Genomic DNA, 19012 nt, shown 5'->3' with positions numbered 1-19012 from the left:
AACAGAAGGCAATAATGTTTGAAGAAATGAGTAGTGAACTAGTATTTCTGAAAAGTCCAACTCTTACACATGTCAGTTTATTAAAGATTTAGAAGCCAGCAAATGAATGACACACCACATCCCTTTACAGAAAGTTAGTTTAAGCAGGGATGGTCTTAATAGAATTGAAACATTCTACTAGCAAATCATATTTTCATACTTCTCTAACAGCTAAGTCAAACATCAATCCCCAGCTTGCCAACTTTCCAGTGAACAAAGGCATTATCCACTACTTCTATGAAATATTTGTGAACAAAATGCAAAATACAGTTTGTACCAATAAATTATGCTAGCATTTTAAGTGTCCCATTATTGTGAAGGCATTCGGTATGCTCCATAATAGCACTGATAATAAAGAATTCATTTGGTATTCATGTGGATGTTACATTTAGTGCCATTGGTATTCAACTGTAATTTAGCATTAGTTAATGGGCACTTAAAATGTTATCCAAATGATTTATATCACAGCACTTTAGTGTTTCTCAAACTAAGTGTACAACACTTATTTTATGAGTGTACTACAAAATAATTAAATAAGTGCACCTTACCTTCTAAAGTTTTTGTTCTGAGGCAGAGAAAGATCATTTAGAGGACTGTGATAGTAACAATCAACATACTGTACTACATGAAGGTAAACCAAATGTATGTAAGTTGCTCATATTAAAAAAAAAAAAGGAAGAAGAAAGAAAGAAAACAAAGACAGTGGTACTTACTTTTTAAAATACAGGCTCATAGCGTATATACTGAATTAAAAACGAAAGCTGGATGACCAAAACACAGGATGAGGTCTAGTGTTTCCTTTGCTGCCACTCACAGCAAGGGGAGTTCGTTTCCTCTGCTCATGTTTATGCCAGTCACACATGCATGGTCCCACATTGCTAACTCTGTGTGGTAGTATGATTACATTTATACTGATTTCTTTGCAAGCATAATACTTAGAATCAATGCAAGTGATGTATCTACTTTTTTAAAGATAAACATAAAACAAATGGGAAGGAGCATGTCATAATTCTGGACTTAATATGCTTAAGTCATTACTTAGGAAAGAAATTATCTATTTTGTTATCAGGCAAAGTCATCTTATAATGACCATATGATGGCACAACGAGAAAAAAAAAATCTGTGCTACAGAATACTTCTTTTAAAAACAGATCACGATGACTCCTAAAAGATGTTTTTCAGAAATAATTCTTAATTCTATCCTCAGTTGAAAATATTATTCCTAATTTCACCACTTCAGTTCATTATTTTAGATAGTAAACATAATCCTCCAATGATGTCCCAAATTTTGCATGAAAAATAAAAACACATTGCTCTCTGCCTTCATGTTATTTAATTACTATTATCATAATGAGAGCAATGGGAGCAATTCATACTGTAGATGAGACTGTATAATGGCCAGCTGATTAACAGTTAAAATGGTAGCCGTAAATACTGCTGAATACACTATGTCCAGCTACAATCACACTCGTTCTGTGTCAATCCAGCTGTGAGATGATGGATAGAAAGTAATAATAAAATCACCAACCTCAGAATGCTTTCGCCAAATGTCTATGTTCTTTCGCTGGGCTTTCGAGAAATGGTCCCAAGCTTTTTGTCTGGTAGAAGCGTTGAAAACGGCGACAATCTGCTCAACTTTGGTGAACAAGGAAGTCAAACAAGACAAGCAATTTATGTTGTGATCACTATAGAGAAGCAAAGCAAAGACACTAGGAGTCTATGGATGATGTCATTACTGAAACAACATCATCAATATCCATCCAATGATGTGTCTTTTGTACTTACATTTTATCAATGTTGGAGATGTCTCCCTTCAAGTCTGTCTCCATAACTTTAGTCTACACAACTTCTAACTATGTACCAAAAACCACGCATGCAGCTGCTTCCCTGTGATGTCTGCTACGAGTCTCTGCGTGGCCATGTGCCTTTGCGTGCGCGGCTATAGGCGTGTGGCTACAGGAATAACACTCGAGGCAGAAACCTGACAGATGTTCTCCTGAGGCAGCCGCATACAGATGAGCAGGCTGTACAGATGCAAGCGTGAAGGACAAGCAGGCTCTGTTTTGAAGGGTGACTATCTGATAGTGGAAATTTGCCGGCAGACAGGAAGGGCTAAACCATACATTAAGGCTGCATTTTGTAGCTGCAGCTGCTGCTTCTCTTTTATTTAATATTAATAGGCTCACCTGTGGTAGATCACTCTGTCCTGTGCCCATGGCCTACATATGTTTATGGACAAGAATAGTCGCATTTTTGTGCATATAAGATGAAGAAGAGATGTGAAATGGGCGTCTCTCATTCAACTCTAATAAAATCATTCTGAAGCCAGACACCAATATTTAGGACAATTATCTAGGACAATTAAGATCCTAAAGTTTCTGGCTACTTGTTCATCCTAAATCAGGAATTTTTCTCCCAAAACTCTTTTCTTTTTCTTTGCACCAATTACAAGGAACGTTGTCCTTCCACAACAGCGACCTGCCTAGAAATGATTCGACCAATATGTAAATTGCTGTAATCCCGGCAAGACCACCAAGAAATCCAGATTTTCTACAAATGGGCTGTACTCCTGAGTGAGCAGCTGTTCTGACCTATGAACTCAAACTGAAAAATTCTTCAATTCTTCGAAAAGGTTCTTGGCTATTTATCTCTTTAGATTCCCGGGCTGAAATGATATATACTGTTTTGTAAAGCTGCAGCTTGCAGCACCTCCCTCCCACCTCTTTCATTGCAAAATGGTGGCAGGAATGCTGTGATGCCCTCTGATCTGATCTCTCATCAAGTCGATCGATGGCTGCTCTCCTTCTCCACTCGAGTCACGGATGTGGAGGATCTTATTACATGTAGTAACCTATCTTTCCTAAAATGGTGAACTCACCTAGTAAACCAATTATGTATCTTTCACATCTATATCTGACAGTTAACCCCACTTGCTTGAATAGGAGAGCATTTCTTCTATTCTCTTTTTTTTACCACGGTTGCAGGTTGCTTTCAGATTCATGAAGACTACAGCATTTTGAATTATACATGAAAATTTTTCTTTGCAATCATCAGCACTGGTTAATTAACTTCTAAAGCCATAGAAATAAAGATCGTCTTTTCAAATTAATCCTTGTATGTAGTTTATACTAAAGAAGGTGCCTCAAAACTACTGGGATGATCAAATCCATTTGTGATCTGTTCAAGTTTTAATAGCAGGTGTGATAATTTCAGCCTATATAAAACTTGCTTGGAGTGAAGGGTGGATGTGTCAAGGAAGTTATGCTGTGTGTATTTATTCAATTAATTTGAAAAGAATGAAAATGCTATAGCACTCGATTATTATGTGTATAGAAACTGAGGCTAGAATTTAATTACTCTCATTGTGTTGACGACCCAGGTGCTCAGAAAATCTTGCTTAATTAACAATCTGTTTTTAGTTTGAGAGTGGAAACTCAAGTAGAAAAGATTCACAAAGATATGAGGAAGAGCTGGTTTGCCATTTTCCACTAATAGGTATTAATAAGATCATCTGAATTTTGAAAAACATTTGAACTTTAAAGTGTTTAATTTCCATTCTGTGAACAGGTGCTAAGATTTATCAAAAGTCATTATTTGATCATTTCAGAAACTCTCCTCAATGGAAACACAAGCTAGGAAGAAGTCAAAGAGTTTTTCTCGCATAACTGCAATAGACAAAGTGAGAAGAAAAAGGATGCCCTTCACTTACCTAACTTTCAGGTATTAAAAAAACTAAAGGTGGTAGGGTACTACGAGTACTAGATGCTAAAAATCACGGCATTTAAATAAATGTTATGTAATAGACAGCCAGGAGTAATCAAATAAGGGAAATGTAGAGGAGCATATAAATTACTATATATCAAAGACCAACATCCCACTACTCTGTATTCAAAGAAATTGTCAATTTACGTACAGCAATTTCAATATACACAGCAATCTAGGCTATGAAGTGTTACATGAATGAAGTTACATGTATGAAGTGTAACTCACTGGTAACACTCGACATAAAAGGTCTCCAAGCATTACATTAGAGCTAAAGAGCAGCCAAGACCATGGTTTGATAGTACAGGAAAGTGGCTTCACATCTTGCTCTACTGCCTCAAAATTCTGCATTCATGGCAATCCAATATAAACCCGTTCTGCCAGTTCACATTTGTTTGTAGGTTAATTCATATTGCACCAAGATTCATTTGTTTTCCCACAGACACCCTGGAAGCCTGAAGGTGGCATAACTCCTATGGTCTGGGTAATTGGAAGACAAGGCATAATGTACCCACCCCTGATCAGGATCAAACTTGTATAGGTAAGGGATCCAGCCGTACACAACCCATAAGGATGGTAGATGCATCCCTAAGGAGAGTTTATATCAGCTGAGAACTCACTTTTCCTCTATGTCCAGGTAAGATTTGGTCAAAGAGTGGCTCCAGATTTTGGGCTGATATCTGCAGAATCTGAGTGAAACAGTTGTTCCCAGTCTCGCTGTTGACCATGATTTTCAGACTATTTCCTGACCTCCAGAAATAAATTTCCAAAATGAAATAACAGATCATATCTATCTCTCTAAGGGACTTTGAACTCTAGGATACACTGGGCTGTCAACTGTGACTGGTGAGTAGAATTATTAAGTAATATGAAATATTCATTGTCAAACATCTGTTGGTAAGTTCTATGCTATATCAAATTTTCATTCACCATATGCAAAGCTGTTTACTTACTAAATTAGGGTTTGAAAACCCACATTGTTCTGGAAAGGTCCTTACCATGTCATTATTTTTCCTATCATATAACTTACAGGATGTAAATAATTGCATATCTTTCCTAACAACTTACTCTGCGGCTGGTAATTTATATGGCACGTTTCAGACAGAGGATTATTGTCTAATTGTTTTTCTGCTGAGTTATGAATAACTAAAAAGACCCAAACAACTATGCAAGCGTCAATGTTTAACAAATGCAGTGTAACTACAATATACTTTATTAGAGGTGCCAGCTTATAATAAGCAACTTAAATGAAATACATAAGCAAATAAAATGAACCTCAGTTTCTGTTGCTATCAAACATGCTACCAAAATAGGGTATTGTTATCAAGTATAAAGGTAAAAACAACCAGAAAAACGTGGAAAAACAACAACAAAAATCCCTTAAATGATGCCTGCAGTAGTTGCATACAAGATTGAGTTAAAGGGAAAACTAGCATTATCTCCAGGGCAAGAGAATATTTGACATAGGATATTTGAAAATGATATTAATAGAGAAGAACAAAAATAAATGAGAACCAAAGTATAGTCTCATCTGAAGATTAAGAGGTAGAGAGAACACTTTTACCCTCTGTTACATTTATCAAGCAGGCTATTTTTAACACATGATTGAGTGAAGGCTGAAATTTCTCCTTGGGTTCAGGAGACGAGAAGGAGTGTATTTTTTCCTTTGCTTATTATGTTATCAGCTTCCATGCATACATGATTATTTTTAATTTCTTGTATGCAATAATAAAGAACATCAGCAACCAGATGTATCATAAGACCTTACAATAAAAAAGAAACAACATAGAAACTGAAGCACAATGTGTTAAAATAAAAACAAAAGTCTTCACTGGCCGATAAAATAATCAGATTTCATGCAAAATTTCACTCCAAATGCCACCAATTAGGGATACAAGATTAAAAGGGCTTTGCACTACATTACTGTAAGTGCAAGACTAGAATATATGGCAATTTAGCTCAGAAAAATTCTGTAAGAGTGCGACAGTTGACATGCAGGGTAAAAGAAAAATTCCACCCATAAAATTACAGTGTAAAGGAAACTGTTACAGTAAATGTATAACATGCTTTTCAAATACAGATTCGCAGCACAGGGAGGATACAGAGTTGGTGTGGATTGGGTCAGAAGCCTTGTTGCTGAATTCTGAGTAAGCTGGAGTCTGCCAATCGATTTGGCTCCAAGCCCAGCAAACTAAGGAATTACAGTAGTCAAGGCTAGATGCTGTGAGTGAATGAATTAGAGTCTCCAGGTCAGTGTTGGATAGGAAAGAGAATATTTTTGGCAACAGTCCTGAAAGGCATTTGGTGCTGTACTGAACAGATCTTAGCATTAAGTCAAGGCTAAAATTACACGTAGGCGAAAGATGTGGTATCAATACGAGAAATGGTAGACAGGTTGCAGAATAATTAAAGCAGCATATATTTTTTTAACTAATCTGGTCCAAACCCTCAGTCTGTTGGTTATGATATGTTTACTTTCAGAAAAGAATTTGCCTTCACACGTTTACAGCTCAAAACCTGCAGGCCCCCCCCGCCCCGTTACCAATTCACATGCCACAGAGGGAGAAACAGATGTGATTGATTGCCATTTACTGGCAGAGGAGGAAAACAGTGGGAAATGTCACTCTGGAGAAGACTACAGATAATGCAAGGCATGGGTCCTAATGTAAAACATACTGCTGGTCATCAGCTGGGTATGTAAGAAAATGCCATTATAGATTTGTGTGATGAAGACAGAGATTTTGACACCTATGAAAAATGGCTAATCTGTCACAAATAAATTGCAGCCTTGGTTTGTTTTGTTTTTGTTTCTGCTTTTTAAAAACAAAACAAAACAAAACAAAAAACACAGAAAAAGTCAATGGGTATCAAAAAGAAGGTGAACTGTGGCTGCACCTCTGTCAGAGAAGAGCAGGTTACTGTTTGGTCTGCTTGCTGTCTGGGTGGCTGTAGGTTCCTTAAGATATGCTCTGGTCTTAAGACCTGGCATAATAAAGGACAAAACCATAGCACGTCTCTATTATATCCCCAAATTCCACCTTTTTGGACAGACCAAGAGAATGGTGCTTCCAGTAATTTATCTCCCAAATTGTTTTGCTGTGTGGGAAGTCAGCTTGCAAGGCTGCCATCCCTCAACTTGCCCTACTGCCAACCACTACATCTGTAATAGTGATCAAAACCACCGAGGGACCATTCTCGTTCCCTGAAACCAACTGGCACAACATGCTGGGTGTCCCTGCAGCAATAACCCTTCTCTCTCCCCCAAAAGATGCTCTTAAGGGCCTGTACCAAACCCTAAACTGTACCCACATTGTGTGGGAAAGTGCTAGCTGGCCCAAAGCAACAACTTTCTTACGGTTGAACAGTATGGACAAGCCTGCCCTAGCTCAGATTAATTTACTCCTATAGACAGAGTCAGTGAGGGTCATCTTTTAATGACAGTCTCGCCTCTTCTGCTCTTGTCCTGTTGCAGAGGTCTTGGTGTTGCAGAGAGCCATTGCAAGGCTTACCAGAGGAAGAAGGATGTTTTCCTCTTATGATTACCCTGTGCCATCTACCTGAATACTCAAAAGAATGAGAAACAAGTCTAAGTGTCCTCTCCCTAAATTACACAGTGTTATTTCTACATTTTCCTTTAACTAGGTCTACAGTGTTTGAGACCAGCAGGAGGTGTGCCTGGGTTGAAGGTTGATCCCCCTTCCGCTTCTGTCTGACTCAGACTGGTCCCAGTCAATGTGCTTGTGTGGGTTATTAAGAGACTGAGTGAATGTCAGTGGTCTACACCTGACACAGGAAGAAATATTTTTTCATAACACAGTAAGCAGATTGTCCCACATAGATGAAGGACAAAATAAGAAATGCTTATCCCACAGCACAAAGTATTGTCCCTGGTCTTGTAAAAACATCGAACCTGAGTGTCAGCAGCTGTTGTCTTGCTTTCTTCTTCTTTCAGCTAAGACACCGAGTGAGGGAGAGGGAAAGAAGGAGCATTATGGGGATACTGAAAACACCCCATTTTCAGGATTTAACCAGAAACCTGCACAGTAACTTGTCCGAGGTATGGATATCAGCAATTAATAGTTCTAGAAATGGAAGAACTCTCTTTGTTAAACTTTGAAATAAAAAAAAATTACACTCTAATTAAACAGAGCCCAGTTTGCCCTGCAAGGTATTGCTAGAAAATCTGTCTACAAAATAAGCTTTGAAAATTTTTTAGGTTGTGAAACGTGGTTTAATTTACAACAAAGAAACTGACAGCTTGGTGTAACAGCAAGTGCTGGTGCCTTGCCATGTCACAAATCACTTGGACTCAACAAGACCACTTCACCTCCATGTCATTTCTCAACAAACAGGAACCTGAAATCAGGCCAGCACAACACAGTAGGGCAGGTACAAATGTACAGTACCTGCTCTTTTAATGTCACCATTTTATATTATGGAACAGACTTTATGGACCTTGTGTTGACGTCCTGTAAAAAAAAAAGACACACAGCCCCACCTCCCACTAACTCCAAGAAAGATTAAGTGAATGTTGCTTTCTTCAGGTTGACAAGATTATAAGCCATCCGCAACGCACTGCATTTAATTAGATATTCTCATTGTTATTTATGGTTAGGCTAACACTTTTTTCAGTTTTCATCTTTAAAAATAGCAAAAGTAGGAACAACTATTTTTGTAAGCCTGTTCAAAAAAAGATCCCCAAGAGAACTCTGAGATGAAGGAACACCATAAATTTAATTGAACTCTGGTTCGGGTCCCATTAAGTGAAGAGACTCTTTCTAGGTAGTAATTGTTCAGGGATCTTGTAGATTAGAATGTTCCTAGGAGATCAGGAGGGGTATATTTGTTTTGGGCACAATATGGTTTCTTTTGCTGAGAAAAAAGAATAGAGAGGTGGATGAGGAGGCTTCAAGAGGCATAGCCTCTTCTGGCAATCAGACAAAAAATTTGTCTCACACATCTTCTGTGAGAACTTTTACTCCTCTGCTTGTTGCCATACCTTATGTTCCCCTTCCTCCCACGACTTGTCCCCTTCTCTCTTTTTTTACTGCTTCCAGTCTCATCTTACTTCTGTACTTTTCTTCCCTCTTCTTGTATGTCCATCTTTCCGTTCCACATAGTCTATCCCTTTAGAAAACTTTTTTCTTACCCCTGTAACATCTCAGCATCATCGCAAACTACACAATTTGGGACAAATCCTGTGGTGACATGAAGCAAGACTAGTGCCTACTGAAGGGAGTAAGTGTTTCAACCAGTCTTAGTTGCACAGGCTTATTCATATTCATATTTATAAGGTTTGTTCATTCACTTATAAGCAGCCTGAATAGTTTTAGATACGCGAGCCACATGATCTGTGTGCACAGCCAACTCAGAAAACCTTTTGGGTGAAACCTCCATCTTTCCTTCCTTATTCCAATACCTTACTCTCATTCCTTATTGCTCATTTCCACACAATATTTACAGTTCAGTTCTGTGAAGCATCAGGCCCTTACTTCCATCCCTACTGAGCAAGCCAGCTCACAACCAAACACAGATTTCCATGTTATTCAAGCACATGCTTCTTTGCTTTGAATCTTGCTTCATCATCTAGGAGATCCTGCAGGCTCCACAAAAGTGGCATGAGTAGTCAAAATGGGGCCTTAGACTGATATCTACTGGGAGGCAGTGCTTTTATTTTGCTATAATACACCATGCATATTTAATGGCCTACATAAAAAAAAAAAAAGATCCTAAAAATAACAGGAGAAGAGCTTCTGTTGAAATCCTGGCCGCACTTAAATCGATACCAAGATTCCTATTGACTTTAGGTGGAATGAAGGCTACAGACAATGAAAGGAATGAAGAAATTCAAAGAAAATGAAACACAAAGGAAAAAGCTATCTGAAACACTACAGGCTGCAACCACGAAAGGTCATACTGCCAGAAAGTGGGGAGGAATTATAAGAATGCAAGGTAAAATAGAAATGGAGTCTTTCATCTCTATTCTCTGCCACTGCTGCAGCAACCTGGATAGAAATGCTTCTGACAACAGGTGTACATGAGATGGAAAATGGGAGGGCAAGTGAAAAAGAACAGATACCCAGCTGAGCTTTACTGGACAAATTATCAGCACAGAAGCAAGCAAAGAGCACACCAACTAAATGAGCTAATCAAAAGGGTCTGGATGGATTGTGGAGGTTATTTCGTATTTAATTTTTTTTTTAGAAATACATCAAGGTAGAAAGTAATAGTGGCAACTAATGACATGAGGAATTGATGTTTTTATTTGTATTATAGTGGCATTCTATGACACCAACTGAGATCTGGGCTGCCCTGTAAAAACAAATTATATGACTCAATCTCTTTCACAAAGAGCTTAATGATGACCTAAAAATTGCACATAAAGTAAGCTCATATTTTTGAATTAGTCCCTGGCAAACAAAAGAAAGACTGTAAGACTGGACGAATAAAGAGCAGGAAAACCCTTTTAAAAGTTGTTATTAACGCAGAGCAATTGAAAGAATACTCAGAAAGCATGAATGTATGTAAAAAGTCTGACTGCTAAGAATTTTAACCAGCATGCTTTCAATATCTGTAATGAAACTGGCTTCATTTTTAATACTAAGAGAAAGTACTAAAAAGTGGAAGGATTATTAGGAAAAAGGACTGCAACATGAAATTTAAAACAAATCAGATAAAATGGTGATTTTAGTAATCACCATCATATCAATGTAAATTCTGCTTTCTCTAATGTAAGAGAGTAACTTTTGAAGAGAACCTGTAAAGAGAAAAACAAAACTGATCCCAATTCCATTTGAAGAAAGCTCAAAAGGATTTTTAATGTTTTTCTTCCTTTTTTTAATATTAAGAATTCAGATTCTATCTGTGAAGTCACTGATAATGTTGAAACAGATTAAATCATATCCAGAGACATCAGAGAATGAAAATGAACAAACTGGAAGAGAGAGGAATTTTATTTAGTCTGTTGAGAATGCATTTCTCTTCAGAATGGTTTAACTTATTTATTTTGGGGCAGTGGGGGTAGGCGAGGAGGGAAATTTATATCAGATACCTACCAGCTATTTGAAAAAAAAGTCAGAGTACTCTTAATACACCACTAAAGTCCTTCAGTAGGAAGGGAAAGAAAACTCTAGGTCACAAACCTGACCTTCCCAAGGAGGTGGACACAACCTACTGTCTTCTCCCCAAATCTTTGATTTGTCTTAGTGAACAGCCCTACTGAATCAGCTCGAAGGTGTAGCCTCATATTCCTTGTCACAAATAAAAGGGCTAAAAACACTTAGCAACAAGCTAAACAGGAAAGCAGCATGATCTAATAATTCCAGGTTTCTTTGGTTTCAGGACTTCTTGAAAGATGAATACCTCTTTGTTTTTACTTCTGTGTAGACCTTTACCTGCAATGCAAGAGCACGGGGAAGGACACCAGCTTGCTGGCAGCAGAAAGAAGTGGCAGATACCCTGTATATTGAGCTGTGGAGTGAAAATTCTTTTCTCTCGATCGCAAGATGGGAAGAATGTCTACACGATGACTGGAACTGGACTACGCAGTTCAGATCTTGAGATCATTTTCAAAAAATCAAAGCAGGCAACAGCAGATAGAGTTCTCATAAAATTATGACTGATGATATGAATTTGCCTTAGATGGTGCCTAATACTCCAGTTGCTCTGGAGGCCTCCCCATTTCCCTCCTCACCCATATCAGCATAGTGCCGTAATGCACCGACACGGGAGCTGTGAGACTCAGAGCATCACAGCATATCGCTAGGATCACAGCTCCTTGCAAAGCTGGGATACCTCTTACATACAGATGGCTTTTCCTCTGCCACCACTGTGGCTTTTGTGGCAAAGGTACATCGGTGACATAATGAAAATTGCAGTGCTTATTCTGACCTACCCAGAAGTCAGCTTATTGTCCAGGCAAAAGCAGAGGCTCACTTGGATGCTGTGTCTTTCCTCTTTAAAAGAATTAATAATGACACTTTTATCCACAGATAAGGATCCCTGTATTTTAAGACTTCATAAGCAGCCAAAACCTACAAGGTTTTGGTCCCTAATCACAATTAGAACTGTACCAGGAAAAAGATACCAACATTTTCTTCTCAGTTAATGGCAAAATGTCTTTAATAATTTACAAATACTCCAGCAGTACTACTGAAGATTGCATCCTGTCACTTACAAATGACATTAAACTTTGTAACACTTTTGCTTTTACTGCTTATTATGATAACATGGTAATTAGTAGCTGAAATGGTAGAAGAAGGGTGTCAGTATGTAGCTTGTTCATGAGGTCCCTGGAAAATAGAAGGATGGTCTACTGATATATATTGGCCCAGTTTGAGTTCTGGAAACAGCTACACTGGATTGCCATTGGCTTGACTAATGCCAACAGTAGGGTTGTCACTCATGTGAATAAAATTCAGGATAGCAACCTTCAAACATGTCTAAGTAATTCAGAGGTTCTACATTCTGTTTTCAAGAATTGCTTACTGAGGGTCAATGAGCTAATTACTGCTTGCCAAGGCAGGGTGAGAACCTGCAGCACATCTCTTCTCCCTGGTGCCAGCTAATGCACAAAGAGATCCCAGGGTCACTGGGAACTGCCTTCCTTTTCCAGGAACCTCACATCCACCAGGAGGTGAGGACACAGCTGTGATTAGTTCCACTGGAATAAATGACTCCGCAGGTATTATACTCCATCTTGCCCTATAGGATGAACCACATGTCTTTGTGTACCTTCAGACCCGCATTTTGACACTCACACCTTTTACACAAGTTCTAAGACCCTGAAGATCATCTGTAATCAACTGTGAAGGGTTAAAGCTCAGGCGTCCTCCAAAGCACAGGGGAAGGGCTTCACACTTGGGAAGGAATATAAGGCCACTGCCTTAACTAGCTGATGGACAGTGCATATGCATCCCCTGGGTAGGAACGTACCATAGAAGTATGTAGCTGTTCTGTCTGTTCAGCGGCATGTTATGTGAGGCAGGGAGACACCTCCCTCCAGCTGGCATCGTTCTGGATCTGGTGGCTAGAAGCCATCTGTCAAACATGCTAATTTTTGTGTCAGTATTGCCCTTCAGAGCACCAGACCTCACCATTTAGAGCACTCTTGGAAGGAGGGAATCCTAGGTTCAGTTCACTCACTGGCATTCACGGTATTTAAACACATCTTTCTGAAAGACCATCCTGATCACTAGGCACTGTTCCCTGAAGGCCAAGGAGAGAGTGAAAGTGAAGGCCACCACGTGACAAGGAAGTAATCTGGTCAGGGGGCTCCATGATAAACACCCCCACACACACTGTTCCTCCACAGGCTGATTAATAGACCCTGATGGCAACCTGGTGCCTAAGTCCCTTGAAGTTTCATCCATTAGTAAAATTGACAAAAAAGACCAAATAAGTAAGCCTCATCAACTACCCAGTACCCAGTGGCGGGGCACTTCTGTTAATTACATTGTATATCTATCTACCTGCATACTGGAACACTTCCACCCCCTTGAGCGTCTGACTCTTGAAATGCCAAATTAATTTTTGAATATGGGATTTTGGATCTTCACTCATATATAGGTACTTTTCAAAATGTTGTCAAGGGACAGTGCACTAAATAGTCTGAAACCTCAAGAAGAGGTAGAAAATGTATGGAGTGCATGGAGGAGAAAGTCGGGGAGAACTGGAGCTTTGGTGTAGCCTAAAAAACAGCCCAATGCGAGTCTCTAGGACTTCCATTTTTCTTAAACATGAAAACCAACACCGGTAAGCCTTAGGCTGAAAAGGTGGTTTGTGAGGAAATGGAACAGAGATGCATGGAAGGTTGGTGAGCAGCATCACATGTAACTCTCTGGAAGCAAACTGGAAGAATTTAGAAATTAAACCGCCAAGACAGAACTACCTAAAATCCTGGAAAACAATAACTATTTTACATACAGATTCAAATCTAGAAAAACTAAGTACTGAATAAAGAAGAAGAAGAGGAAGTGACATTTTCTCTCTTTATCCCTTTAGTTACGGGAGAAGCATCACAACAAGGCTAAGACTCCCTGTGGAACTTAAATCGGGGCTGTAAATTGGTGGTGTGACAGCAGTAATACATTTTATTTCACTGATTATGCTGGCACAAGTACCTTGGTCAGGTAATTAATTCACGTGCCGAATACCTGACCCAAATTTTTAGGTGTAATCCGCTTGGTAATCTTCTAAATACCTCCAGGCAGAAATTTGTAGCAGAGATTTCAATACCTGTACTTCTTTAGTAGTTGGGCCATAAGCTGAAATGTTCTGGCCACACTAATCCTCATTAATAAGAAAGCATTTTATGCTGAGACCCACATAGACAGTGTGCATGTTCCAGGTGAGTGCACTTGAAGCCCATTTTCTTAATGTATTTCTTCTTCACTCCCCTAATATTCACTGCTACAATGCTGGCATTTTTAGCTAAATCCAAGTTTTTCCATTATGCTACATCCTTCTGTATCAAGACTACACATATTAAGTGAGATTAATCTGCTCTGAACAAGACATGTAAAAGTTGGACATCTGGTTCTGAGCTAGACCCCCCTGCGAATCCTTTGTGGGCATCAGGGAAAAAATGGCATCTCCAAGGGATGATTCATCTCACTGGCAGAGCACCATGAGGTCACTCTGATGACTCATGCCCTGGAAATGTTTATTTTTCTGTGCTGACTGCAAAGAAAGGCTCGAATGGTCAACTTGGAGTTGGACATCTAACCTGGTTCATGACAGAGGAACGCCACATGGTATTTTAAAAATATTATAATATTATGTCAAATGGCTACACAGCTGCAGCATTACACTAGACTTTTGGATCCTTACTGCAGAACAGCAGAAGCGGTTTATTTGCCACTCTGCAGAATTTAATAGTCCACACACCTATTTTGGACATGTAATATTTTCAAATTCTTCTTCATAAAGCAAGTGATGTATTGTAACCCATTATACAGGGCTATGGGAAAAAAATTGAAAGGGATGTGTGAAAAACATTACACAGATCAACTCAAATACAGGAAATTCTTGAAAAAGGGAAGCTCATATCTCAGTCTCCATTTTTAGCAATGTTAGGCTTATACACATGTAAAGCAAAACATCATCCGTCTTGTTTGTAGCAAGTTTGCAGAGAATTTTAATAAGACACATTAATGCTAATAATGGCCAGTGTTTATGATGTTTATAAAATAGCCAATGTGGAACATCTGGAAAGTCCATAAAATTTGTTCTGATAAAATCCATAGAGTGTAACACCTTTCCCTGAGCCTGTTTTTTTGCTGACCTTGTCCTACTAGGCCAGACCTGTCAGAAACTCTGTTCTTCCAGCATTGCTGTGACTGTGGCACTCTGAAACTCATGTTTTGAAGCCGACCTATTTCTGCTTTTGTAAGTTCAACACACTCAGCACATTACAGGAACAAACCAGATAGCCAAAACTGCAAGTTTCAACTGAGACTGCAGGGTTCTCTATTTCCAAGTGACAGATGTTCTACAACAGTTGGTGACAAACGGGCTAATTTAGACTGATTTAACTAAAGTTCAGCCTGCTGACAATGAGAGATTTTTTTTCTAATGCAGCTGAAGATGGCATTTCGGAATGCTAGGGCTGGCTGTTGCACACAAACTACAGAGGCCCTGGTGTGAATAGAAACAGCATGGCCCATGCGTGGTGCCTGCATCTCCGCTCCTCACACTTGCCTTTTAGTTGCTGAGATGAAGATGACAGTGCGTCTGCGAATTACCAGAGGGAATTAGCTGGTCTTTAAATTTACTCACTGTGCATATATCCTCAGAAATCAAATGCATTTGGCCCAGAATCTTTCTTCCTAAGCTTAGGCATCTAAGCTCTTAAATTAGAAGGACATGTGCCCTGGGGTGAATTGATCTGAAATCCTAAGATCTCTGTCACATATGGAGGAAGCTGCTCTCCTAACCCAGGCAAGTCCTATCCAAGCTTCTGCCTTCAGCCTTAACTGCTGAAGGAATGACCGCTGGGCACAAGAAAAATATTGCAGAAAAGCCTTTAGGGCTTATTTTTTAATGTAAAGTTTAGGGGTGTGATTCAGGAAGTACAATGTAACAACTGCACTGTTCTCCATCTGGGGTAAATATCTTGGTTTTTGTTTTTGAATTGGATATGAGAGATGGTTTCAGGCTCCACCCTTCTGAATATCAATAAAGCCTCTTGCTTGAGCAGCCACAAGTCATGTTAAAAACTATCAACAATGAAATTACTGGCTTCTCTTCTCTTCTCTTCTCTTCTCTCTCTCTCTTCTCTTCTCTTCTCTTTCTCTTCTCTCTCTTCTTCTTCTCTCTTCCTCTTCTCTCTCTTCTCTTCTCTTCTCTTCTCTTCTCTCTCTTCTCTTCTCTCTTCTCTTTTCTTCTCTTTCCTCTTCTTCTTCTTTCTTTCTTTTCTCTTCTCTTTCCCTCTTCTCTTCTCTTCTCTTCTCTTTCTCTTTCTCTCTTCTCTTCTCTTCTCTTCTCTTCTCTTCTCTTCTCTTCTCTTCTCCTCTCTTCTCCTCCTCTTCTCATCTCTTCTCCTCTCTTCTCCTCTCTTCTCCTCTCTCTCTCTCTCCTCTCTTCTCTCTCTCCTCTCTTCTCTCCTCTCTCCTTCTCTTCTCTCTCTTCTCCTCTTCTCTCTTCTCTTCTCTTCTCTTCTCTTCTCTTCTCTTCTCTTCTCTTCTCTTCTCTTCTCTTCTCTTCTCTTCTCTTCTCTTCTCTTCTCTTCTTTCTCTTCTCTTCTCTTCTCCTTCCTCTTCTCTTCTCTTCTCTTCTCTTCTCTTCTCTTCTTCTCTCTTCTCTTCTCTTCTCTTCTCTCCTTCGTCTTCCTTCTCTCTTCTTCTCCCTCCTCTCCTCTCTCTCCCCCCCTCTCTTCCCTCCCTTCCCTTTGAAGGACACTTTTACGCAAGTATCCCGATTATTGCTTTATGAGGGAACATTATTAAGGTAACTTCATTGATTATATTTCTGTATTAGGAAACAGCTGCCAGCACTAAATATTTAGGGCAGTTTATCCACCAAATTAATACTGGCATTGTATCAGCCAAACAGTCCCAATGCCAGCAGCAGTACAGCATATTCTTCTGTTGTGGGGGTGGCCTGTACGCTGTGAATATATCCCTAAAAGTTGCTGAATCCTACTTCATTTTACCTAAACTCAGCCTAAAAATATAACCTAATTGTCCTCTATTCTGTAATTGGCCTAGTTAACTAGCTGCAACCCACTGGCTACATATCACTTTTCTCCACAAAAGCATGATCTTAGCTCAGAGCAGGGAGGCTTCTGTCTGGTCCATTGGTGAAGTGTTCTGTCTACGCAACGGTAGACATTATGCACAGAGCACATCTTCTATTAATAAGAAAACTACTGAAACTTTGCTCACCTTGAGAAATAAGCTCTTAGGAATGGTCCCTTGTTCCTCCAAATTGCCATAGAGTATGGAATAGGATATGAAGTAGAATATGACTGCATTGCAACTACTTACCCCCAAACAAACAAACAAAATGATAAAAAAAACACTACCACCACCACCACATCACTACAACAACACTGGACAAAAAGGAGTTACTTACATTGAGTGAGGATCCCTGTTAAGGCATTTTTGAAACTCTCCTTGGCCTGCTCCATTTCTTGCTCATGAGCGGCCTTTTCGTTCATGAGCCGGCGGACGTGGCTGTTGGCAGACTGCACCATCGAATAAAACTGGTTTGCGGAGCGACGATTCACCTCGCCTCGCTCAATCCAGGTAAGCAGCACTGTGATGGCCTCTGAAAACTTGCTATCGTCTAGAACAATCAAAGCACAGGTTTTAAATTGCAGGCATAAATATCCTGCCGAGAACACATTTTCTGCTCTGTTCCACATTAAATCACCATAAATCCTGCTTGCAATATATCATTTCGGGGCAACTTTTGGGTCCTTTGTTCTATCAGACGTAGGAAGACAATACTGCCACGGTAAAGCTACATAAAACTTCCTTCAAGACTTGCCTTCTGCTTATTTTAGTAGCTTTCTCACAACAAAAAGCACACCCCCCCACTCCCTCTCCCCGTGGCCTGACTGCTTGCTTTCACAATATCTCCCTTAAACCGTTCAGTGATACGAAATGACCTTACAGTGGGAGTGAGGAGATCTCTGTGTTACTGGACCCACTGAGGGAAATGAAATGTGTCCAAGTTAATCTGCTCAGCCAAAAGCTCAGACTTGGAGCTTGAGCTCAGCCATACTTTTGTCAACAGATTTCACTAACGTCACATTCTTAATTACTGAACAATGACGAGGCTGAACAATTCCTCCACGAAGCACTGATTAATCACAGGGATTTGCTTTGAACAGATGATGTGTCTGTATTTGTTTTGTATTTCGCATTTGTCTGTGTTTTATTCTACTTTCATTTTTGTTTTTTTTAAGGAATCCAGACGAATCCAGGCAAACACCAGGATTACAGATTTATGTTTGCCATTCAGGTAATTAAAGTTATATTTCTCTGCAGAAAGATTGCCAAAACTGGTGGTTACATTTTGTGTACTCCTTCCCCAAGTAATCTTCTTTCCTCTGACAGTGCTCTCAGCTTCCTCAAAAGGCTCTCTGCGCAGCATCCATTACGCTTCTGGCTTCACCAGGATTAAGAGGACACATTTATTTTTAAGTCCCATTTAGGCTGAACTGCAAGAAAATGTTATTACAACAGGGTGCCTTCCTATGGAACTATTTCTGTGCAATTCGATCTCATTTTTTCCCCAGGATTTTATTCTACAAAAACTTCCATTTCCCAACAAATTGTTTTTAAGCATCTCATCTAGTCTTTGTTGGTTACATTTCTTTGTGTATATTTTAAATGGTGGGTGTACCTTGCTATAGGAGAAGGTATGCAGTTATGGTGGGAAGAAGTAGTATAGTTGTAACTAGAAGACACTTAAAATGAAAACTGGAAAATATTAAATGCAACCAGCTGTGTTACAGGATACAGAAATGTGGGACATCGTTTTTAAGATTCTGCTTTCCATGTACAAAGAATAACGAAATACTAATCTTAAGTGACAATCTGGGCTTTTATTTTGGATCACTAATCACTTCCCTCAAAGGCGAGGAGCCTAAAGTACAGAGAGGACAAGTGACATGCTCTGTGCCCACAGCCTGGGGAAAAATAGATTTTACATTGCCCGAGCTTTAGTGTCTTATTAACTGAAACGTGCTTTCAGCTATAGA

The 19012-nt window shown here is 39.4% G+C and overlaps 1 protein-coding gene across 4 annotated transcripts in view; it reads right to left on the bottom strand.

Annotated features, from left to right (window-relative positions):
• ENOX1 (ecto-NOX disulfide-thiol exchanger 1) overlaps nucleotides 1–19012 on the bottom strand; it is a 380777-nt gene that overhangs the window by 70813 nt on the left and 290952 nt on the right. For all 4 annotated transcript variants that reach the window (XM_075432297.1, XM_075432138.1, XM_075432365.1 and 1 more), the window contains 2 exons: nucleotides 17377–17589; nucleotides 1568–1674 (listed from right to left, as the gene is read on the bottom strand). In XM_075432297.1, the coding sequence (XP_075288412.1) occupies nucleotides 1568–1674; nucleotides 17377–17589 (320 nt within the window). The remainder of the gene's footprint in view (nucleotides 1–1567; nucleotides 1675–17376; nucleotides 17590–19012) is intronic.

This window comes from Opisthocomus hoazin, chromosome 1 (genome assembly GCF_030867145.1).
Source record: "Opisthocomus hoazin isolate bOpiHoa1 chromosome 1, bOpiHoa1.hap1, whole genome shotgun sequence".
Taxonomy (NCBI): Eukaryota; Metazoa; Chordata; class Aves; order Opisthocomiformes; family Opisthocomidae; genus Opisthocomus; species Opisthocomus hoazin.
Note: the sequence above shows the minus strand (reverse complement) of the source record. Positions and strands in the feature narration are given on the sequence as shown.